Raw genomic sequence first — 19129 nt, 5'->3', positions numbered from 1 at the left:
TTTCTACATTTGATTGCCCACGGTGTTTACCACGCTGCATTACACGACGCAACCCACCCCCTCGCCTCACTTTCTGCCACCGAACCGCGGCTTGGCGATGGGAAGTGATGGAACAAGATGAGGGGATGAAGGGGAAGCAGGCAAATGGAGGGTTGCCATACTACAATGGGGCTGCTCCAAGAAGCAACAACTCGCCAATGAATTTGTGAATGGAGGTGGAGAGCGCGGCTGGTCTGACGATCCTAGGCATTGACTCAGACTCGATACCCAATTGCCTAGCTCTCCCACTCACACCATGAACCCTGCCCTTCCTTGCGGGAAGATCGTGGCTGATACATCTGTCCAAGTCCTTTTGTCCAGGCAGTCCTTTTTATTTCCATCGGCAACGGCGTTGTTGCATTCGTTACGTGGGGGACGCAGACTCTAAAATCTCATATTAGAGAGTGACCTTGATGGTCAAGAAATCCCCAGAGACAGAAAGTTTGATTCTATGTCCACGCATCAATGTCTTCTCCCACATCCTCACCTACGAGAACGTGGGTCACTATATGGGGGCGCATGGAGGACTGTGAAGGATGCTGCAAGACACAACGCGGAGAATGGGCACGGCATTGCCAGAAAACTGAGAGAACAAATGAGCGCAGCAGGCTTCTCCTCTTTTATCGCGCTGTCCTTCTTGGACTGGCCTGCGTCTCTCCATTTCTCAAGCTCTCTTCCCCCCATGTCCGTCCACCCCGCCCGCCTTGAATCGGACACCGCGTCAACCCAAACTGCCCTTGCAACTCTAACCGGTTGGTACCAATGTACAGCTCCGAGTAACGGCAGTGAAAACGAGGAAGAAGGAGGGTGTGCGTCTTCGCATCATCTTATTCTTTCCAACTCGGCCGGTGGATATGTCGGCCGTCGATCAGCATTCAAGACGTGACCCAAGTTTTAGCCTTGACTGCCTTGGCTTCGTCTCGCTCCGTGCACTTTATTTGGTCCTTTTTCAAATGAACACTGATCTGAAACCTATCCAAAGGAAAACATTTCTTTTCCACATCGGCAAACTCTATCGACTTTGCCCTTTTTTGGTTGTGAAGCACAACCTTGTGCATACCATGATACGGGAAGCTAGACATACGAAAAGCAAGTATGAGGGGGCGGAGTAGATAAATCGACGAGCACAATGCATGGCGATAATGGCTCGTTCCACAAGAAGGATTCAATTCATCAATCCCTTTGTTAGCAGTGTTTCAAAGATTTGGAAGAGAGAAGCTGTGGTGGAAACAGAGTAAACAGGTTTTCCACATCTCCTGGCAAGGTAAACAACGACAAGAAACAGCAGGATGGGGTCTAGGCCAAGCAGGTAAGAAAACGATCGCGGGTGCAGCGTGTCGCACAATATGGGTATCAGCATCAGTCGCTTTCTGTGATATGCTCCGTGCACTTCTGCGCAAATGCACATGGTGCACACGTTGGTGACGATGTGTTGCACAGCGGGACGTGGAGAGACACGATGGCCTATCCAGTCGTCCTTTGGTTTATTTTCCTTACATTTTGCGTCTTGTGACCAGTCTCTTGCAGCTTCTGTTCTTCTGTTCCATTGTTTCTTTCTATTCGTTTTCTGCGACCATGTCTCTCCTCGATGGACGCCGCTTGTCTTACATTAGAGAAAGGAGGACGCTCGGCGACTACATCCAGAAATTCGCCTCTCTATGGTAAAAGGTTTTTCTACAGAGAGTGTTTGTTTGGAAAGTGTGTAGGGTACTGAGGAGGAGATAAGAACCTGGGGCTGGTACGGAGATGGTGTAATATTGTAGCAGCATCGGTATTTATTAATTAAAAATATGCGACGTAAGTATATACGTTTTATTTATTTTATTTTTATGCATTTGTTACGTGTTTGCTTATTTCATAATAAGGATGAAAAGACATTCGAAAAAAAACTTTGTTCCATTTTAGTTTATCGTCTTGTATTATTCACTGCTTCAATTAAAGGTCAATACCCATATCATAATAACAGAGAATTATTAGGTGATCAAGCATGTATTCATTCTACTACGCTCGTCGCCAGGAGACCGCAAAGTACAACACAAAGCACAACAGAGCACAAACTAATTAAACTTTATTGTGAGAGAAAACAACGTCCTTGAAAAAACAACCGGCCTTTCACGAAATGGAAGATCGTAGGGAACAAAATTACTACAGCATCGTCGCAGCAAAAATAAAAACACCTCCCAATGTAGTCTAAAAACGTCTTTGGAAATCGTCAAACAGAACCCCTTCCCACCCCCCACCAGCGCTGCACGTCTTGCCTAAGCAAACGTCGACACAGCTATGGCCACAGCCTGGCTGTCTGCGTGCGAGATCGAGACGGTCACCTCTCTGAGGTTGGCCGCCTTGGCCGCCGACGCCGCGTCACCATGCAGGTGGACCGTCGGAGCACCTGTATCGTCACGCAGCACCTCAATCTCCTTCAGCGGCGCACCGCCACCGCGGCTGGCGACGCCGAGAGACTTGAAGATGGCCTCCTTGGCCGACCACCGGCCGGCAAAAGCGGCCTGGACGTTGGCCGTCGATGTGCAGTAGGCAATCTCACGCTCCGTAAAGTTGCGCTCCAGGAATGTCTCGTTCTCAATGTTGATCGCCGAGATGTCCTCCAAGTCGATGCCGACCTTGTTGCTCGACGTCTGGATCTGCTGCGCGAGCACCTGCAGTTTCTCGAGCGTGGTGTTGGCCTTGGCATCCGGAATCGTCTTGGTGGACAGCTGCATGAAGTTGGACGGGAACGTCAGCTCCGCCGTCTTCTTGTCCTTGTTGACGCGGGCATCGGGGTTCAGCAGCACCGACGACAGCTGCTCATCCGTGTACGGCGCCTGCGTCTTGGCCACAAAGACCGAGTTGTTGATCATGCCGTTGTGGAAGTAGCGGTATGCCTTCTTCTGGCGGGCCTCGACCTTGACGCGGTACGCGTCGAACGTCGCCTCGTCCAGAGTGGCATACAGGTAGCGGGGGTGGATACCAATGGCCTGCGCGCCCTTCTGGCCGAAACCAAACGACGTCACGGAGAAGGCCTTGATACCATCCGTCTGCAGGCTGCGGCTCGGGTACACAATGTAGTCGAACTTCTCCATGACCTCGTCCACGTTGTCGGCGTTGCGGTTGCCGGGAACGAGACCCGTGTTGAGCACCTGCAGACAGCCGTTCATCATCCAGGCACCGGCAGCACCCTTGGGATGGCCAGTGAGGTACTTCTGGAAGATGCCAAGGACGGCGTTGCCCTTGGTGCGGCCCAGATGGGACAGCTGCTGGCAGATAACGGACGATTCGTTCTTGTCGTTGGCCTTGGTGGACGTGCCGTGGAAAGACGCGACGTCGAGGTCATCAATCGTCAGGCCCCACGTGGCAAGGGCACCGCGCAGCGGCGCGATGCTGGCATCACCCTTCCAGAAATTGTTGCCCAGGCTGCGAAGAACGTCCTTCACCTGGCGAACAGCCTCCTTCTCGATGTGGTTGGCGCGGTCAGCGAGGTACGCCTTCTCGTCAAAGGCGCCGTCGCTCTGGGCCTTCATGGCGGCAACCTCGTCGGCCAGGAACTCCAGCTCTGACTCCTTCCACTGCGCAATCTGCTTCTTGCGAAGCTCGATCTGGCGGCGGCGGTACTTGATGTCGAGCAGCGGCGACGGGAACTTGCCGGCGTGCTCACGAGCCGAGGTCAGGACACCCATGCCGGGCGCGGGCACGGACCGGCCAATCTTGTCGGAAGCCGTCGTCGTCATGGCCAGCACACCGTAGATGGGGACGCCCATGTCAAGGGCCAGCTGTGCGGTCATGATGACCTGCACACCACTGCCCTGGGACTCCATGAAGCCGTTACGGGTGGTCGTGGTCGGGCGCGACATCTCCTTAGGCGTGCGGCCGTGGGCAAACTCGTCGACGGCGTTGCTCGTGGCCTTCATGTTGGCGAACTCGTATGAGCCCTCCTCACCAAAGTCGTCAAAGCCACCGACAATGCAGACGCGGGCCTTGCCCTCCATGATGGTCTCGTAACCAATGTCCACAGACTCGACGGCTGTCGCGCAGGCACCAACGGGGGTCTTGATCGGACCCGACGAAGACAGCAGAAGCATGTTCACCCACGCACTCATAGTGTTGATGAACGACTCCTGCAGAATATCGTTCTGCAGAGGCTTGTCCAGGTAGCGGTCGCGGTGCATGCCGCGCAGAGCGCCTGCACCACCCATGCCGGAACCAATGCAGTTGCCGACCTCGGAAACATGCACGTACTTGTAGAACTCGTACGGGTCGGTGACACCCGAAGACAGGAGAGCCTCGACAACGGAAACGAGCACGAAGAGGGCGACGGGATCAACCTGAGAGATGATATCCTCCGGCACACCGTAGCGCTTGGCATCCCAACCCGTGGGGATCTGGCCAGCGACAAGACGGTCGAAGCGGAGGGCCTTGGGGATCCACAAACCGGCGCCCTTCTTGAGACGGACAGTGTATTGGTCGCTGTCGGGCACCTCAAATATCTCGACCTTGTCGCCGTGCTCACGCTTGAACTCTTCGGCGGTCTCCTTGGAGGCCTCGAAGGGCTCGAGGTCCTCCTCGATGACGACCTCGTGCAGCAGTTGCTTCTTGTTCGGGTCGTAGCCATCGAAAAGCTCCGGCTCAATCAGACGGATGCCAGAGTGCTCCAGGATGAACTTCTCGTACTTGGTCTTGATGTCCTTGTCGTCGACCGGGTCGCCCGACTTGGCGTCCACCCAGCCGGAGTACGGCTTGCCCTTGATGGGGCCGTTGAAGTTCTTGATCAGGCCCATGATCCAGGCCATCTCAACACAACCTTCCAGCGAGAACTCGCCGTACGCCTCCATCTCCCAGCGCGTGCGCGAGTTACCCCAGGGGCCAACCTCGGCGAAGCCGGTGACGACAACGACCTTGTCAAGGTCGACCATGCCCTTGAGGTTTGCGTTGAGGGGCTCGATCTCCTTCTTCCAGTCGGGGAAGTCGGGGAACTCGAATTTGATGTTGGCACGCGGCTCGATGACCTTCTGCTTGTAAAGAGTCTCGGACTTCTCGCCGTTGACGATCTTGTTCTCGATCGAGTTCTCCTTGGTGACCTCCTTGCGGATCTCGCTGGTCTCGGTGATCTCCTTGCGCAGCTTGGTCATTGCCTCGTTGAGGTTGGGGATGAACTGGAGGCCGCCGTTCAAGTCGGCCATGACCGGCTCGTTCTGGCACAGGTCGACAATGGTGGGGGACATGAGACCCAGCAGGTTGAAGGCCATCTCCTGCTGCGAGAAGGTGCGCACGCCGAAGCGCTCGACACCCTCAGCCACAATGTTGTTGCCAGACATCAGGCCCGTACCACGGGTCCAGCCGATGACGGCACCGCAGACAGACAGGTAGTCCGACCAGTCCTCGGCGTGCCAACGGTTGAAGAGAGTCTCGAGACCCAGCTTGGACTCAGAGTACAGACCGTCGTTGCCGAACGTACCGTGGTTGGGAGACAGGGGCAGAATGACCTGGGCAGGGCGCGTGGTGAAGCCACGGGAAGCCTTCTCCGTTTTGACGCTACCGAGGAGACGGATGAGGTTGGTCAGCATGATACGGTGAGCCAGCTCCGACTTGGAGTCGACACCATCAATCTGGCGACCGTTCTCCGAGATGGCAGCGAAGGGAACAATGTAATCGAGGTCCCAGCCGAGGCCGTTCTTGGGGTCGTAAATGTACTGGACGAGCGCCTCGACGTCCTGCTTGCTGCCCTGGTTGAAGGGAACGACAACGAGCTGCGAGTCGCGCGAGCCGTGGCGGGCGTACATGGCCTGGTAGTACTCAGTCACCTCACGAGAGTAGCGGCTCGTCGTGACAATGACATGGGCACCGCCGCTGATGAGACCTTGGAGAATGTCGGCACCAATGGAGCCGGCGCCGGCGCCAGTCATCAGAGCGTACTTGCCCTGGAAGCTGACACCGGCAGCGGCAGCCTCACGCAGACAGTCCAGGTACAGGCCGGTCAGCTTCTTGCTGTAGTCCCAGCCGCTGAGGGATTGGCTGCGGAGATGCAAGAAGGGGATGGTGTCGACCTTGGCCTTGGGCGTGCCGTTGGGCTTGGAGGTCAGCGACTTCTTGGCAGCACCGTTGGCGGAGATGATCTGGCTCTCGTTCATCTCTAGCGAGCGCAGAAGCTCACCGTACAGCTGCTTGAACTCGAGCTGCGAGGTCTTGGACACCTTGTGCTGCTGCTTCATGAGCTTGTACAGGCGGGACAGGCCAGTCTGGACCTTGGCACGGGTGCCGTACTCGGTGATCTTGCCACCGGCCGACATCTGCTGGACGTAATGCTCAAGTTTGCGGCAGCTAGCACGTGGGACCTCTTCGTAGTTGAGAACGCCGCGGGCGTCGACAGTGGTGCGCGGGCCCGTGGGCATGGCGACGTCTTTGTAAACGGGCGGGACGTTGAGCACCTCCCTGCAGTTCTCGATGAGCTGGGCGCCAAGCTCCTTGGCGAGCTTGTAGGTCTCGCCGCGCTCGGTCGGGCAGTTATCGATGTGGTACTGCATGAACTCAAGCAGAGTGGGATTGGATCGGTTCATGATGCGGATGCACTGACTGACAATCTCACGGTCAACGGCCTGCAGCCGACCAAAGATGATATCGTAGTACATGCTGAGAGCGTCCTGGCGAGCCCAGTTCCACGAGGAGTCGTAGACTCGGGCCTTGAGAGAGCTGAAGACAGGCTCGATGCCGGCGGCGTAGAAGTCACCGTGCTCGGCGTTCCACAGGTCGAGCTGGCTCTGCAGGACCTTGGACGACTCTTGCGAGGTCTGGAAGGCCTTGTCGCCAGCACGCAGATCCATCTTCAGGTAGCGGGCAAGCAGTTCCAGCTGCTGCTTGAAAAGGGCGCGCTGGTCCTTGGTCAGGGCGTCCAGAGCAGCCGGGTCCATCATCATGCCGCCGCCACCACCGCCAGCGTCACCGCCAGATGCGGCCGTGGTCAGGCTGACGCCCGCATTTGCGGCATACTTCTGAGTGACGTCGTCGAGGAAGGCCTTCGCATCGGATTCCGAGCCAAGACGTGCCGGAGGCTCCATAGTTATGGCCAGCAGCAGCACACCATCTTGGCGACCAGATGCCAGCCCCCACCGAGTCTCGAGATATTTGCGGGCAGCTGTGATGTTGAAGCCACCGGGCATTTTGGAAGAAATTAAACGGGCAATGAGCGACTGGGAATGCTTGCCCAGGTTGCCGTCGAAGGTGGCCTGCATGGAGGCACCGAGCTCGTCAAGGGGAGTGTCTTCTGGCTTCTCGGGTGTAGAGCCGAACTCCTTGCCGAGGTCACCGAGAATCTCGTTCTGGAGTGTGGATTTGCCTGTATTTTGTTAGTGAGAGCGCTTGGGCACAAACCAGAGTTTGCATGGCGCCAACAGAGCTTGAAACTTACCACCGACTAGGTCCTTGATGGCCTTGCTAAGTGGCACCTCGAGGAAGGGCTTCTTCAGCTTCTGTGCAATGAGGGCGCGAACGATCTCGAGCGCCTGCACCGGCGCGTCAGGCACCTGTGCGGCCGGGCCAGAGTTGGGAGCTGGTGCGGCAGCGACAGGGACAGCAGCAGCAGCAGCAGCAGCAGGCGCCGCAGCACCACCCGAACTGGCCTCTGGCGTCGGCTCGGGCTCCTCCTCAACCGGGTCGACATCGTAGTATATCTCTTTGGCGTCCTTGTTGTAGCAGAGAATCTGTCTCTGGACGGACTTGGCGGCGTCGTAAGCCTCGTATTTTGACGCCAGAGTCCGCTTGGCCATCACGCCCAGGGTGTCTGCAGGGCCGATTTCGACAATGCGCTCGGCGGTCTTCTCAGCGAGGAAGACATCTTGTGTTTCAATCCACCTCACAGGCGAGGCAAACTGGTAGGCGAGAAGCTCGACGAGCAGTGTGTGCGCGAGCTCCTGCTCGACCTCGGGGCGCATGGTTGCGGTTAGTGAGGGTGCCCGGTCGAGTGGGTTGTGTAGCAAAGAGGTTAGTCGGAGCGGTTTCGACGAGGGAAATGGTCGATAAAAGCAGGAGAAAGGCTCCCGAGGTGAAGGTTTTGGTTTTGGGTATCTCAAGAAAATGTGTGGGTGACGGAAATCGCAACGAGGATGCCGCGTCCGATTAGAAGAAAGGACCGAGTATAGATGTAATTAAAAGGGAGAATGGTAGAATGGGAGAGAAAGAAGAGAAGCCGAAGCACCCCCGACAGACGCGGAGTACGACAAGATAGGATGGATGGATGGGAGGTAGATGGCAGCGTCGAGAGAAAACGAAGAAGAGAAGGCAGGCCAATTGGAGATAGCTAAGTGCGAGCTTGTTGATCGTCGGGTAGACGGAGGAGAAAAACAGGAAAGCGTGTTGGGGATGCCAAACGGGAGCGAACGGCCAGCTTGGGAAAATGGAACGGCAGGAGAGGCCAGGGGTGGCTCCGTGGCAAAGAGGTAATTTTAGGGGCCAGACACTGACAATAGAAGGAACGAACAAGGCAACCACCGTGGATGTGTGGTGATGAGGAAGGCGCGAGTGTGCAAATTACAGCAGGCCCGTTTTGGTAAGAGCAGCACGGTCACGGCGAGCGCAGTGCCAGACGAGACAAGAGAATGACACCGAGAAATAAAACTGGGTCTCAAGGGAGACAAGTAAAAACTGATGTCAAAATATCTCATCCGTGAGGAGTAATTACGGAGCACGAAATATGTCGTACCCCAAGGCAATTGAGTTTGCTGTTCTGTTGAAGCAGCATTATGATTCCCAACCAAAATAGACAGTCTTTTCCATAATAGGACTAGCGTGTATTACATGTTGACCCCACTGTCAACGTTGAGCAAGCCGAACAGCACGTTGAAGGTGGCGATAAGATAAGCGGAAACTTTTTTTTTGTTCGTTCTTTCCTTCGCTACTATGCATGCCATTTGCACACAATACATCGTTTTTGTATTTCGTACCAAGCCTTCGTCGATCGCGCCTGCCAGTGTCAGGAGAATTTATCGATACGAGAAAAGCAGGTCGTATTACTCCCTAGTAGTAGTTTGCCCTCTGCGATAGTAGCTCTCTGCCCATCGCCCTGTCGCAAACTAAATATGTGCAGCGTGGTTGGTGCAGCCCAGGCCCGCTCTGTGGGCGGTGTTAGTGGTTGACGCTAGTGGCTCGGGCTTCCAAGCACTGCAGGTCAACGTGTACTGGTACCTTCGGCTATTCGAGATGCAGAGTAACGCTCTATCGTAAATGGTGGGCGAAAATCGGTTGACAGCTCAACATATCAGCATATCACATCAACACATCAACACATCAACACGTCAACATATCAACATATCAACATATCAACAAACATATTATGTTGTACGGCCGGCTGCCAGGCAAGGAATTGCTCCTTCCCGGAACACCCGAGTCATCAGAACGGAGAGTATGAGCGTCCGATCAGTATTCGGCTCCGTGCGTCGATTGCTGATACAAACGACGACAGGTGGCCGTCAAAATGAAAACCGCTGGGGTTCTTGACCTCACCCCGGCCGTCACCAACAATGTGCATACTAATCAACATCCGTCGAAGCGAATTGACGGCACGGACAAGACAGGGCCGCGCTGACATGATGGCAAGGCTGCGTCCAGGAGCAAAGGGAGTCTGACACCAAAGCTCCCCTTGACTAACAGGCAAGGCTTGAGATACTGGCATGTGTATGTTGTACTCCGTGGAGCTGATATACATCGAAAACCTGGATTCTCCGAAAAGCACAAACATGTTTTACTGCAGCAACCACATCCAAGACAAAAACGATGGATGAGACAAGTCAATATTGGTCAATACAAGCGACACGTTGCTTGGGAATTCGAGGGGCGGGGGCGGTCTCGTCCACACTCTGCTCGCTTTCAGCACATTCCGAGCACTTTGTATTTTCCCAGATGTGAATGCCTCCATGCAATCTCTTCGGTTGTCTATTTCTGCTTTATTCTGCATCTGTCCATGATCCGTCCTTGTTGAAGATGCGGTGTTTCCGTCGCTGGTTAACGCCTCGTACGAGCTTCGGTTCAGCAAGGTACCGGTACTTCAGCTGCTCGTTGGGTGCAGACCAAGTGGGCCTGCCTACCCAAACTTTTTGATGCCGCCGCCCCTAACGTCGGTTAAGATACGTGTTACATTTGGGGCCTTGGGAGCGGAGCCTGCTGGCCACACGCTGTCCGACTACAGGCAGATCTGCCAGTGTTTTGCTGGGGTCTTACCCAGTCGCAAAGGGGAAGAACAAAGGGGTAGTTTTCTTTTCTTCTTTCCTTCTCAGGTGCACACCCTGAACGCAAGGGGGAAGGTGCGCTGACTGGCTGCTGGCCAAACTCACTCGCTAAAGAAGGAACCACAGGTAATGAGGCAGCACCATCATTGCCGCAACTAGGTAATACTGCACCAACTCAGTATGTGACCCCTTTTAACGGCACGACGTTTGCACTGCGACTGACCGCCGCCGCTGCCGTGCCGACCTGTAAGATATTGTGCCATGGAGGTGCGCCATGCAAAACTTTTTTTCAAGCTCCCCCAACAAACAAGATTGCTGGGCGATACGCACCTTCCCTGGTTGGCCCATTTTAATTGTCCTGTCGTGTTCCGTCCTGGTTGCTCCTTCCCCTGGGCCATGACAACGGCGCACTATTGTGCACTTGCCTATTTCGTAGTCGTGTTGGCCCCATTGGCTGTTCTTGCCTTCCGCGTTCCTGGTGGACCCCATCTCGAGACAGTTGGTCGATGCTGTTGGGAAACGGCAAGCTCCAGATCTCTCGTCGTTTTTCTGCCATCCATCCGGGGCCGTGAGAAGACTCTTCGTTGCCTGCCCACGCCAACATAGCATCCGCCTCTCGTCATCTCTAGCCACTTGCACGTTCTCCAAACCCGTTTCTCTCCTCATTGCATTTTCCCGTCCTCACATCTGCTCAATTGCGAGCGCCACCGCTTTCCTACCTCCGCCTTCTCGTCTCCTCGAAATTGACGATTGCAGCTTGTTCTCTTTTTTCTTTATCTCTCTCCTTTTGAAGCTTCATTTTCACTCCCATTTCACTATTCACGAGCTTCTTGTCGTCTTTCGACCTCCCTCTTCGCTGAGCTGGAGTTGTCATAATCTGTTGATGTGAGCTTATTGTCTGTTGTTTTCCTTGCTCCCCTCGATCGTGACCCGTTACTAACTCCACGTCAGCCTCCCAGAACTCGATTTCTCCTCCATTGATACCCCCCCCTCTCATCACCATGTACGGCACCGGCACAGGCCCGCAGACGGGCGTGTCGACCCCGCGCACTTCCAACTCTCTCCGGCCCCTGACCGTGTCCCATGGCTCGCTCGAGACGTCGTTCCTCGTGCCTACCAACCTGCACTACCACGCTTCCGAGCTGAAAGAGCGCTTCACCGCCAGCTTACCAGCACCCACCGACGAGCTGGCCCAAGATGACGAGCCTTCGTCCGTCGCCGAGCTCGTGGCCCGCTTCATGGGCTTCGTGGCCAACGAGGTCGAGGAGGGCGAGGACGACGCCCAGGGCTCGTACGAGGAGGTGCTCAAGCTGATCCTCAACGAGTTTGAGCGCGCCTACCTGCGCGGCAACGAGGTCCACGTCCTAGCCGCGTCGCTGCCTGGCATCGACAGCAAGAAGTTGGCTGTCATTCGTAGCTACTACGCTGCGCGTGCTGTCTCGAACCGCACCATCCGTCCGCACATGCCCGCGCTCTTCCGCGCCGCCGAGGACTCCTCGGCAAATCTCTACAACATCTTTGGTGGCCAAGGCAACATCGAGGAGTACTTTGAGGAGCTGCGCGAGCTGTTTGAGACCTACCCCACCTTTGTCGGCGACCTCATCGTCAACGCCGCCGAGCTGCTGCAGACGCTCTCCAAGCACTCGAGCGCCGACAAGCTGTTCGCCAAGGGCCTCGATGTCATGACCTGGCTGCGCCGCCCCGAGACGACGCCCGACACCGACTACCTCGTGTCGGCGCCTGTCAGCTTCCCCCTGATTGGTCTCGTTCAGCTCGCACACTATGCCGTCACCTGCAAGGTCCTGGGCATCCACCCCGGCCTGCTGCGGGAGCGGATACGTGGCGCGACGGGCCACTCGCAGGGCATTGTTCTTGCCGCTGTGACCGCTGCGGCCGACTCGTGGGAGTCGTTCACCGAGCTCGCCAAGTCCGCCCTTACCATTCTGTTCTGGATCGGCGCGCGCAGCCAGCAGACCTTCCCCCGCACCTCCCTCACACCTTCCATGCTCCAAGACTCGATCGACAACGGCGAGGGCGCTCCGACGCCTATGCTGAGCATCCGCGACCTGTCCCAGGAGCAGGTCCAGAAGCACATTGATGTGACCAACCAGTACCTCCCGGTCGACCGCCACATCGCCATCTCCCTCATCAACAGCCCGCGCAACATGGTCGTCACCGGCCCGCCCATCTCCCTCTACGGCCTGAACCTGCAGCTGCGCAAGGTGAAGGCCCCGACTGGCCTGGACCAAACGCGCATCCCCCACACCGAGCGCAAGGTTCGCTTTGTCAACCGCTTCCTGCCCATCACCGCGCCCTTCCACAGCCCCTATCTGGAGAAGGCCACTGCGTTGATCGACGACGACCTGAGCAAGATTGAGATTGACGCGGATGACCTCGGCATGGCCGTCTTCGACACCAACACTGGCAAGGACCTGCGCGAGAGCGTCCAGGGCAACATTGTGCCCACTCTCATCCGCTTGATCACCCGTGACCCCGTCAACTGGGAGAAAGCTACTGCTTTCCCCGAGGCGTCCCATGTCCTGGACTTCGGCCCGGGCGGCATCTCTGGCCTGGGTATCCTCACCAGCCGCAACAAGGAGGGCACTGGTGTTCGTGTCATCTTGGCTGGCGCTGTCAATGGCACTGTCACCGAGGTCGGCTACAAGCCTGAGCTGTTTGACCGCGACGAGGAGAACGCTGTCAAGTTCGCCATTGACTGGGTGCGCGAGTACGGTCCCAGGCTGATCAAGACCAAGAGCGGTCAGACCTACGTCGACACCAAGATGAGCCGTCTCCTCGGTGTGCCCCCTATCATGGTCGCCGGTATGACGCCGTCGACTGTGCCGTGGGACTTTGTTGCTGCGACCATGAACGCTGGCTACCACATTGAGCTCGGCGGTGGTGGCTACTACAACGCCAAGAACATGACCAACGCGCTGCTGAATATCGAGGGGGCCATCACTGCTGGTCGCGGCATTACCATCAACCTCATCTACGTCAACCCGCGCGCCATGGGCTGGCAGATTCCTCTGATTGGCCGTCTCCGCGCCGAGGGCGTGCCCATCGAGGGTCTTACTATTGGTGCTGGTGTTCCTTCCATCGAGGTCGCCCAGGAGTACATTGAGACGCTCGGCCTGAAGCACATTGCCTTCAAGCCCGGCTCGGTCGAGGCCATCCAGGCCGTCATCAACATCGCCAAGGCCAATCCCAAGTTCCCTGTCATTCTTCAGTGGACCGGTGGCCGTGGTGGTGGCCATCACTCCTTCGAGGACTTCCACCAGCCCATCTTGCAGATGTACAGCCGCATCCGCCGCTCGGAGAACATCATCCTTGTTGCCGGTAGTGGCTTCGGTGGTGCCGACGACACCTACCCCTACATCACGGGTGAGTGGTCGAAGAAGTACGGCTATCCCCCGATGCCTTATGATGGCTGTCTCTTCGGTAGCCGCATGATGGTCGCCAAGGAGGCCCACACCAGCAAGAACGCCAAGCAGGCCATTGTCGACGCCCCCGGCGTCGAGGACAGCGAATGGGAGAAGACGTACAAAGGCCCGGCCGGGGGTGTCATTACTGTTCGCTCCGAGATGGGTGAGCCCATCCACAAACTGGCCACCCGCGGTGTGCTCTTTTGGGCCGAGATGGACAAGAAGATCTTCAGCCTGCCCAAGGAAAAGCGCGTCGCCGAGCTGAAGAAGAACCGCGAGTACATTATCAAGAAGCTCAACGACGACTTCCAGAAGGTCTGGTTCGGTCGCAACAAGGCCGGCGACACGGTCGATCTGGAGGACATGACCTATGGTGAGGTGGTCCGCCGCCTGGTCGAGCTGCTCTACGTCAAGCACGAAAAGCGCTGGATTGACCCCTCGTTCGAGAAGCTGACTGGTGACTTTATCCACCGTGTCGAGGAGCGTTTCACTACTGGCACCAAGCAGCCGTCGCGCCTGCAGAACTACTCGGACCTGGATGAGCCGTACTCTGGTGTGGAACGCATTCTCGAACACTACCCCGATGCCGAGACCCAGATCATCAACGCTCAGGACGTCCAGCACTTCCTCATGCTGTGCCAGCGCCGTGGCCAGAAGCCAGTGACCTTCGTCCCGGCCCTGGACGAGAACTTTGAGTTCTTCTTCAAGAAGGACTCCCTCTGGCAGTCTGAGGATCTGGAGGCTGTCATTGGCCAGGATGTGGGACGTACCTGTATTCTGCAGGGCCCCGCTGCCGCCCGCTACTCCAAGGTTGTCGATGAGCCGATCAAGTCCATTCTGGACGGGATCCACGAGGCCCACATTGCCGGCCTGACCAAGGATGTGTACAAGGGCGATGCGACCCAGATTCCCACCATTGAATACTTTGGTGGCAAGCTTATCGACACGGATGTTCCCCTCGACCTGGAGAGCGTGTCTGAGTCGTATGACGAGCACAAGAACATCTACCGCCTTGCCTACTCACCCAACATTCCTCTGCCGGGTGTCGATGACTGGCTGACGCTGCTTGCCGGCAAGAACCACTCTTGGCGCCACGCTCTCCTGCTGTCGGACGTCCTGGTGCAGGGCAAGAAGTACCAGACGAACCCTATGAAGCGGGTGTTCGCTCCGGTGCGCGGCTTGTTTGTGGAGATCCGCAACCCCAACGACCCCGAGAAGACGGAGATCATTGTCAAGGAGCAGCCCCGCCAGAACCAGTACAAGGACGTCGTTCACGTCAAGCTGACTGGCAAGAACGAGATCCAGGTCAACGTCATCAAGCACTCCACGGCGCTTGGCAAGCCGGTCGACATGACCCTCAAGTTCATCTACCACCCCGAGGCTGGCTACGCTCCCATCCACGAGGTCATGGATGACCGCAACGACCGCATCAAGCAGTTCTACTGGCGCGTGTGGTTCGGCAGCGAGCCGATCAACCTGGACGCCGAGGTGACTGGCAAGTTTGACGGCGGCAAGGCCGTCATCACGGGCGAGGACATCAACGACTTTGTCCACGCCGTCGGCAACACCGGTGAGGCTTTCGTTGATCGCCCGGGCAAGACAGTCTACGCTCCCATGGACTTTGCCATTGTTGTTGGCTGGAAGGCCATCACCAAGCCCATCTTCCCGCGCACCATTGATGGAGACCTGCTGAAGCTGGTGCATCTGTCGAATGAGTTCCGCATGCTTCCTGGTGCCGAGCCGCTGAAGAAGGGCGATGTTGTCTCGACGACGGCGCAAATCAACGCCGTCATCAACCAGGAGTCGGGCAAGATGGTCGAAGTGTGTGGCACGATTGTGCGCGACGGCGAGGCCGTCATGGAGGTCACCTCGCAGTTCTTGTACCGCGGCGATTACAAGGACTACGAGAACACCTTCCAGCGCAAGACCGAGACGCCGATGCAGGTCCACCTGGCGACGACCAAGGACGTCGCTGTCCTGCGCTCCAAGCAGTGGTTCCTTCTGGACGACCAGCAGGACATTTCCCTGCTGGGCCAGACGCTGACCTTCCGTCTGCAGTCGCTGGTGCGGTTCAAGAACCAGACCGTCTTCAGCCACGTCGAGACGCGCGGTCAGGTCCTTCTGGAGCTGCCGACCAAGGAGGTCGTCCAGGTCGCCAGCATCGAGTACGAGGCCGGTGTGTCCAACGGCAACCCGGTGATCGACTACCTCGAGCGCCACGGCTCGTCGATTGAGCAGCCCATCAACTTTGAGAACCCGATCCCGCTGAGCGGCCGCACGCCTCTTCTCCTTCGCGCCCCCGCGTCGAACGAGACGTATGCTCGCGTGTCGGGCGACTACAACCCCATTCACGTGTCGCGTGTGTTTGCCAACTACGCCAACCTCCCCGGCACCATCACGCATGGCATGTACTCGAGCGCCGCGGTGCGCAGCCTGGTGGAGACGTGGGCGGCCGAGAACAACATTGGTCGCGTGCGTAGCTTCCACGCGTCGCTTGTCGGCATGGTGCTGCCCAACGACGACATCCACGTCAAGCTGCAGCACGTCGGCATGATCAGCGGCCGCAAGATTATCAAGGTCGAGGCCAGCAACAAGGAGACGGAGGAGAAGGTGCTCCTGGGCGAGGCCGAGATCGAGCAGCCGGTCACTGCGTACGTCTTCACGGGCCAGGGCTCGCAGGAGCAGGGCATGGGCATGGACCTGTACGGCAGCAGCGAGGTCGCCAAGAACGTGTGGGACCGCGCGGACAAGTACCTGATGGAGACGTACGGCTTTGCAATCACCAACATTGTCAAGAACAACCCCAAGGAGCTCACGATCCACTTTGGTGGTCCCCGCGGCAAGCTCATTCGCCAGAACTACATGGCGATGACGTTTGAGACGGTGATGGCCGACGGGTCGATCAAGTCGGAGCGCATCTTCAAGGACATCAACGAGACGACGTCGTCGTACACCTACCGGTCGCCCACGGGTCTGCTGTCGGCGACGCAGTTCACGCAGCCTGCTCTGACCCTCATGGAGAAGGCCAGCTTCGAGGACATGAAGGCCAAGGGTCTGGTGCCGCGCGACAGCACATTTGCCGGCCACTCTCTGGGCGAGTACTCGGCGCTGGCGGCGCTTGCGGACGTCATGCCGATCGAGTCTCTCGTGTCGGTCGTGTTCTACCGCGGCTTGACGATGCAGGTGGCCGTGGAGCGCGACGCGAGCGGGCGCTCCAACTACTCGATGTGCGCCGTCAACCCCAGCCGCATCTCCAAGACCTTTAACGAGGAGGCGCTGCGCTTTGTTGTCAACAGCATTGCCGAGGAGACGGGCTGGCTGCTGGAGATTGTCAACTTCAACATTGCCAACATGCAGTACGTGTGCGCGGGCGACCTGCGCGCGCTCGACACGCTTGCGGGCGTGACCAACTTCCTCAAGGTGCAGAAGATCGACATTGACCAGATGCGCGAGCAGCTCAAGATCGAGCAGGTGCGCGAGCATCTCAACGAGATCATCCGCGGCTGCGCGCAGGAGACGGAGAAGAAGCCCACGCCGCTGGAGCTGCAGCGCGGCTTCGCGACGATCCCGCTGCGGGGCATCGACGTGCCGTTCCACTCGACCTTTTTGCGCAGCGGTGTCAAGCCGTTCCGGTCGTTCCTGCTCAAGAAGATCAACAAGACGACGATTGACCCGGCGAAGCTCATTGGCAAATACATTCCCAACGTGACGGCCAAGCCGTTTGCGCTGACCAAGGAGTACTTTGAGGACGTGTACAAGCTGACCAACTCGCCGCGCATCGGCCACGTGCTGGCGAACTGGGACAAGTACCAGGAGGACGGCGTTGTGAACGGCATACACGGCACGGAGACCAACGGTGTCGAGATCAACGGTACGAACGGTACGAACGGTGCCCAGGTCGAGACCGACTCGGACAGCGTCGAGGCATAGGGGCGCCTTTCGATGCAACAGAAGCGGTCGCTCTGGAATGTGGCCGTTTGCAAGGAGGTGCGGTGAGGTGTAGGAAGCGGGTGCGAAGGTGCACGGCAGAGCACGAAGCGGTGTCTCGTTTTGCGCCGAGGAACGCATTTGAATGAAGCGACATTGTGTATTTCGGAGTGTAGATTTGTTTTCTGTTTGTTTCGTTGCTTGCTTGTTTTTGTTGCATGTTTTTGCTATTTGTTTCGGTGTAACGAGTAGGATGTTGCTGGTCTGGTACTGTTTTACACGCTGTTTGCACGCTCCCCATTTCACATTTTACACAAAACAATATAGATAACTAATAAGAGAGAAGCTCGAAACTACGCTGGCGACAGCAGTCCATGATGTGAAAATGCTGTGACGAAGCGCAGATAATGGACGTTTCACAATGCCGTCCAGTCATGTGACGTCGCTTCTGAGTCGGCCGCCGCCGCTAGCCGGCGAACCGCAGAAAAGCACTGTAAATAGCCTCAGCCGCCAAATCGTATTGCTCCACATGTGAAGCAGCAGTTTTGGCCAAAAGCGCGGACGGGTTCACCACAACCGGCCGCAACCAGCGATCTTGCGGAGGAGAACGGAACTGTGCCGGAGGGGAAGAGTGGACAAGAAAACAGAAAGAAAAAAAGATATGCAAAGGGGAAGACAAGCAGCCGTTTGCATGGATCCGCGTCTTATTGAGCAACTGCGGACGAGTTGACGGCGCTGCTCCGCACATTAGTTTAGTACAAAGCCGACGCCACGGGGCCGTCAACAAGAATCAAGGTCCCTCGTATTTGACTGCTTCCTCGGTTTGCGCGTTTTCTTGTTTCCCAACGGCGATTCAGAGTACAAGACAAAGCCCAAGCCTCCCGAATCAAGCAGACGAAAGTCCAACGGCAAAAGGCTGGCTAGTTGACCTTTAGAAGCTTGTCGAACCTGCGTCGTTCCAGTCCCGAGCTCGTTCTCAACTCCCCGCCAGCTCCCCTCCTACTGAGCGCATCGTCATCCTTATCTCTGGCTGTCCTGCAGACGCCACAGCTCTGTTGTCTGTGATACACTCGTTTGGCACACCTCGCGCCTTCCCTTTGCCGCTCTATTTTCATTCTTGCCTTTTTCTGCTCGCCATTGGAATCGACCCGCCTTTGTTTGGTGAAGGAAGGGAAGGAACGACCTTTGCAGCTGCAACTTATTTAAAGACATCTTGAGGAAGGCACAGGTCTGCTGCTTGAGGGGGGCTCTCCGTGTGACTTGGGAAAGAGCGACCTGTCTTCGTCCGCAGCCGTTTTCTGTCATCATCGCTGTTGTGATCGCGATCCTTTCCAGAATCCAGAAACCACACAGCTCAAGGAGACGACCTTGGACGCAGCAACTCCTGCGGCACGACGTGTTGTCTGCGCCGCGCTTTTCATTCCCTTCCGATTTCTTCTTCCTCCGTATCTTTTTCGCAGCATTGATTATCGTACTGCATCTCATTGCACGTATAGCCGGCGCCGCATTGTGCATTTCGACCTCCAGCAAGCT

General features: G+C 56.9%; 2 protein-coding genes across 2 annotated transcripts; one reads left to right on the top strand and one right to left on the bottom strand.

Annotated features, from left to right (window-relative positions):
- Nucleotides 1-2297: 2297 nt before the first annotated feature.
- SPBR_06324 (uncharacterized protein) lies at nt 2298-7955 on the bottom strand (the record flags this gene model as incomplete). The annotated part of the gene is made up of 2 exons (XM_040764581.1): nt 2298-7360; nt 7433-7955. The coding sequence occupies 2 exons, from the start codon at nt 7953-7955 to the stop codon at nt 2298-2300; spliced, it is 5586 nt and encodes a 1861-aa protein (XP_040616871.1).
- A 3290-nt stretch (nt 7956-11245) lies between these two features.
- Nucleotides 11246-17599, top strand: SPBR_06316 (uncharacterized protein; the record flags this gene model as incomplete). The annotated part of the gene is made up of 1 exon (XM_040764573.1): nt 11246-17599. The coding sequence occupies one exon, from the start codon at nt 11246-11248 to the stop codon at nt 17597-17599; it is 6354 nt and encodes a 2117-aa protein (XP_040616870.1).
- Between the last annotated feature and the right edge of the window lie 1530 nt (nt 17600-19129).

Source organism: Sporothrix brasiliensis (assembly GCF_000820605.1).
Source record: "Sporothrix brasiliensis 5110 chromosome Unknown Cont20, whole genome shotgun sequence".
NCBI lineage: Eukaryota > Fungi > Ascomycota > Sordariomycetes > Ophiostomatales > Ophiostomataceae > Sporothrix > Sporothrix brasiliensis.
This window is presented reverse-complemented; position numbering and strand designations above follow the sequence as displayed.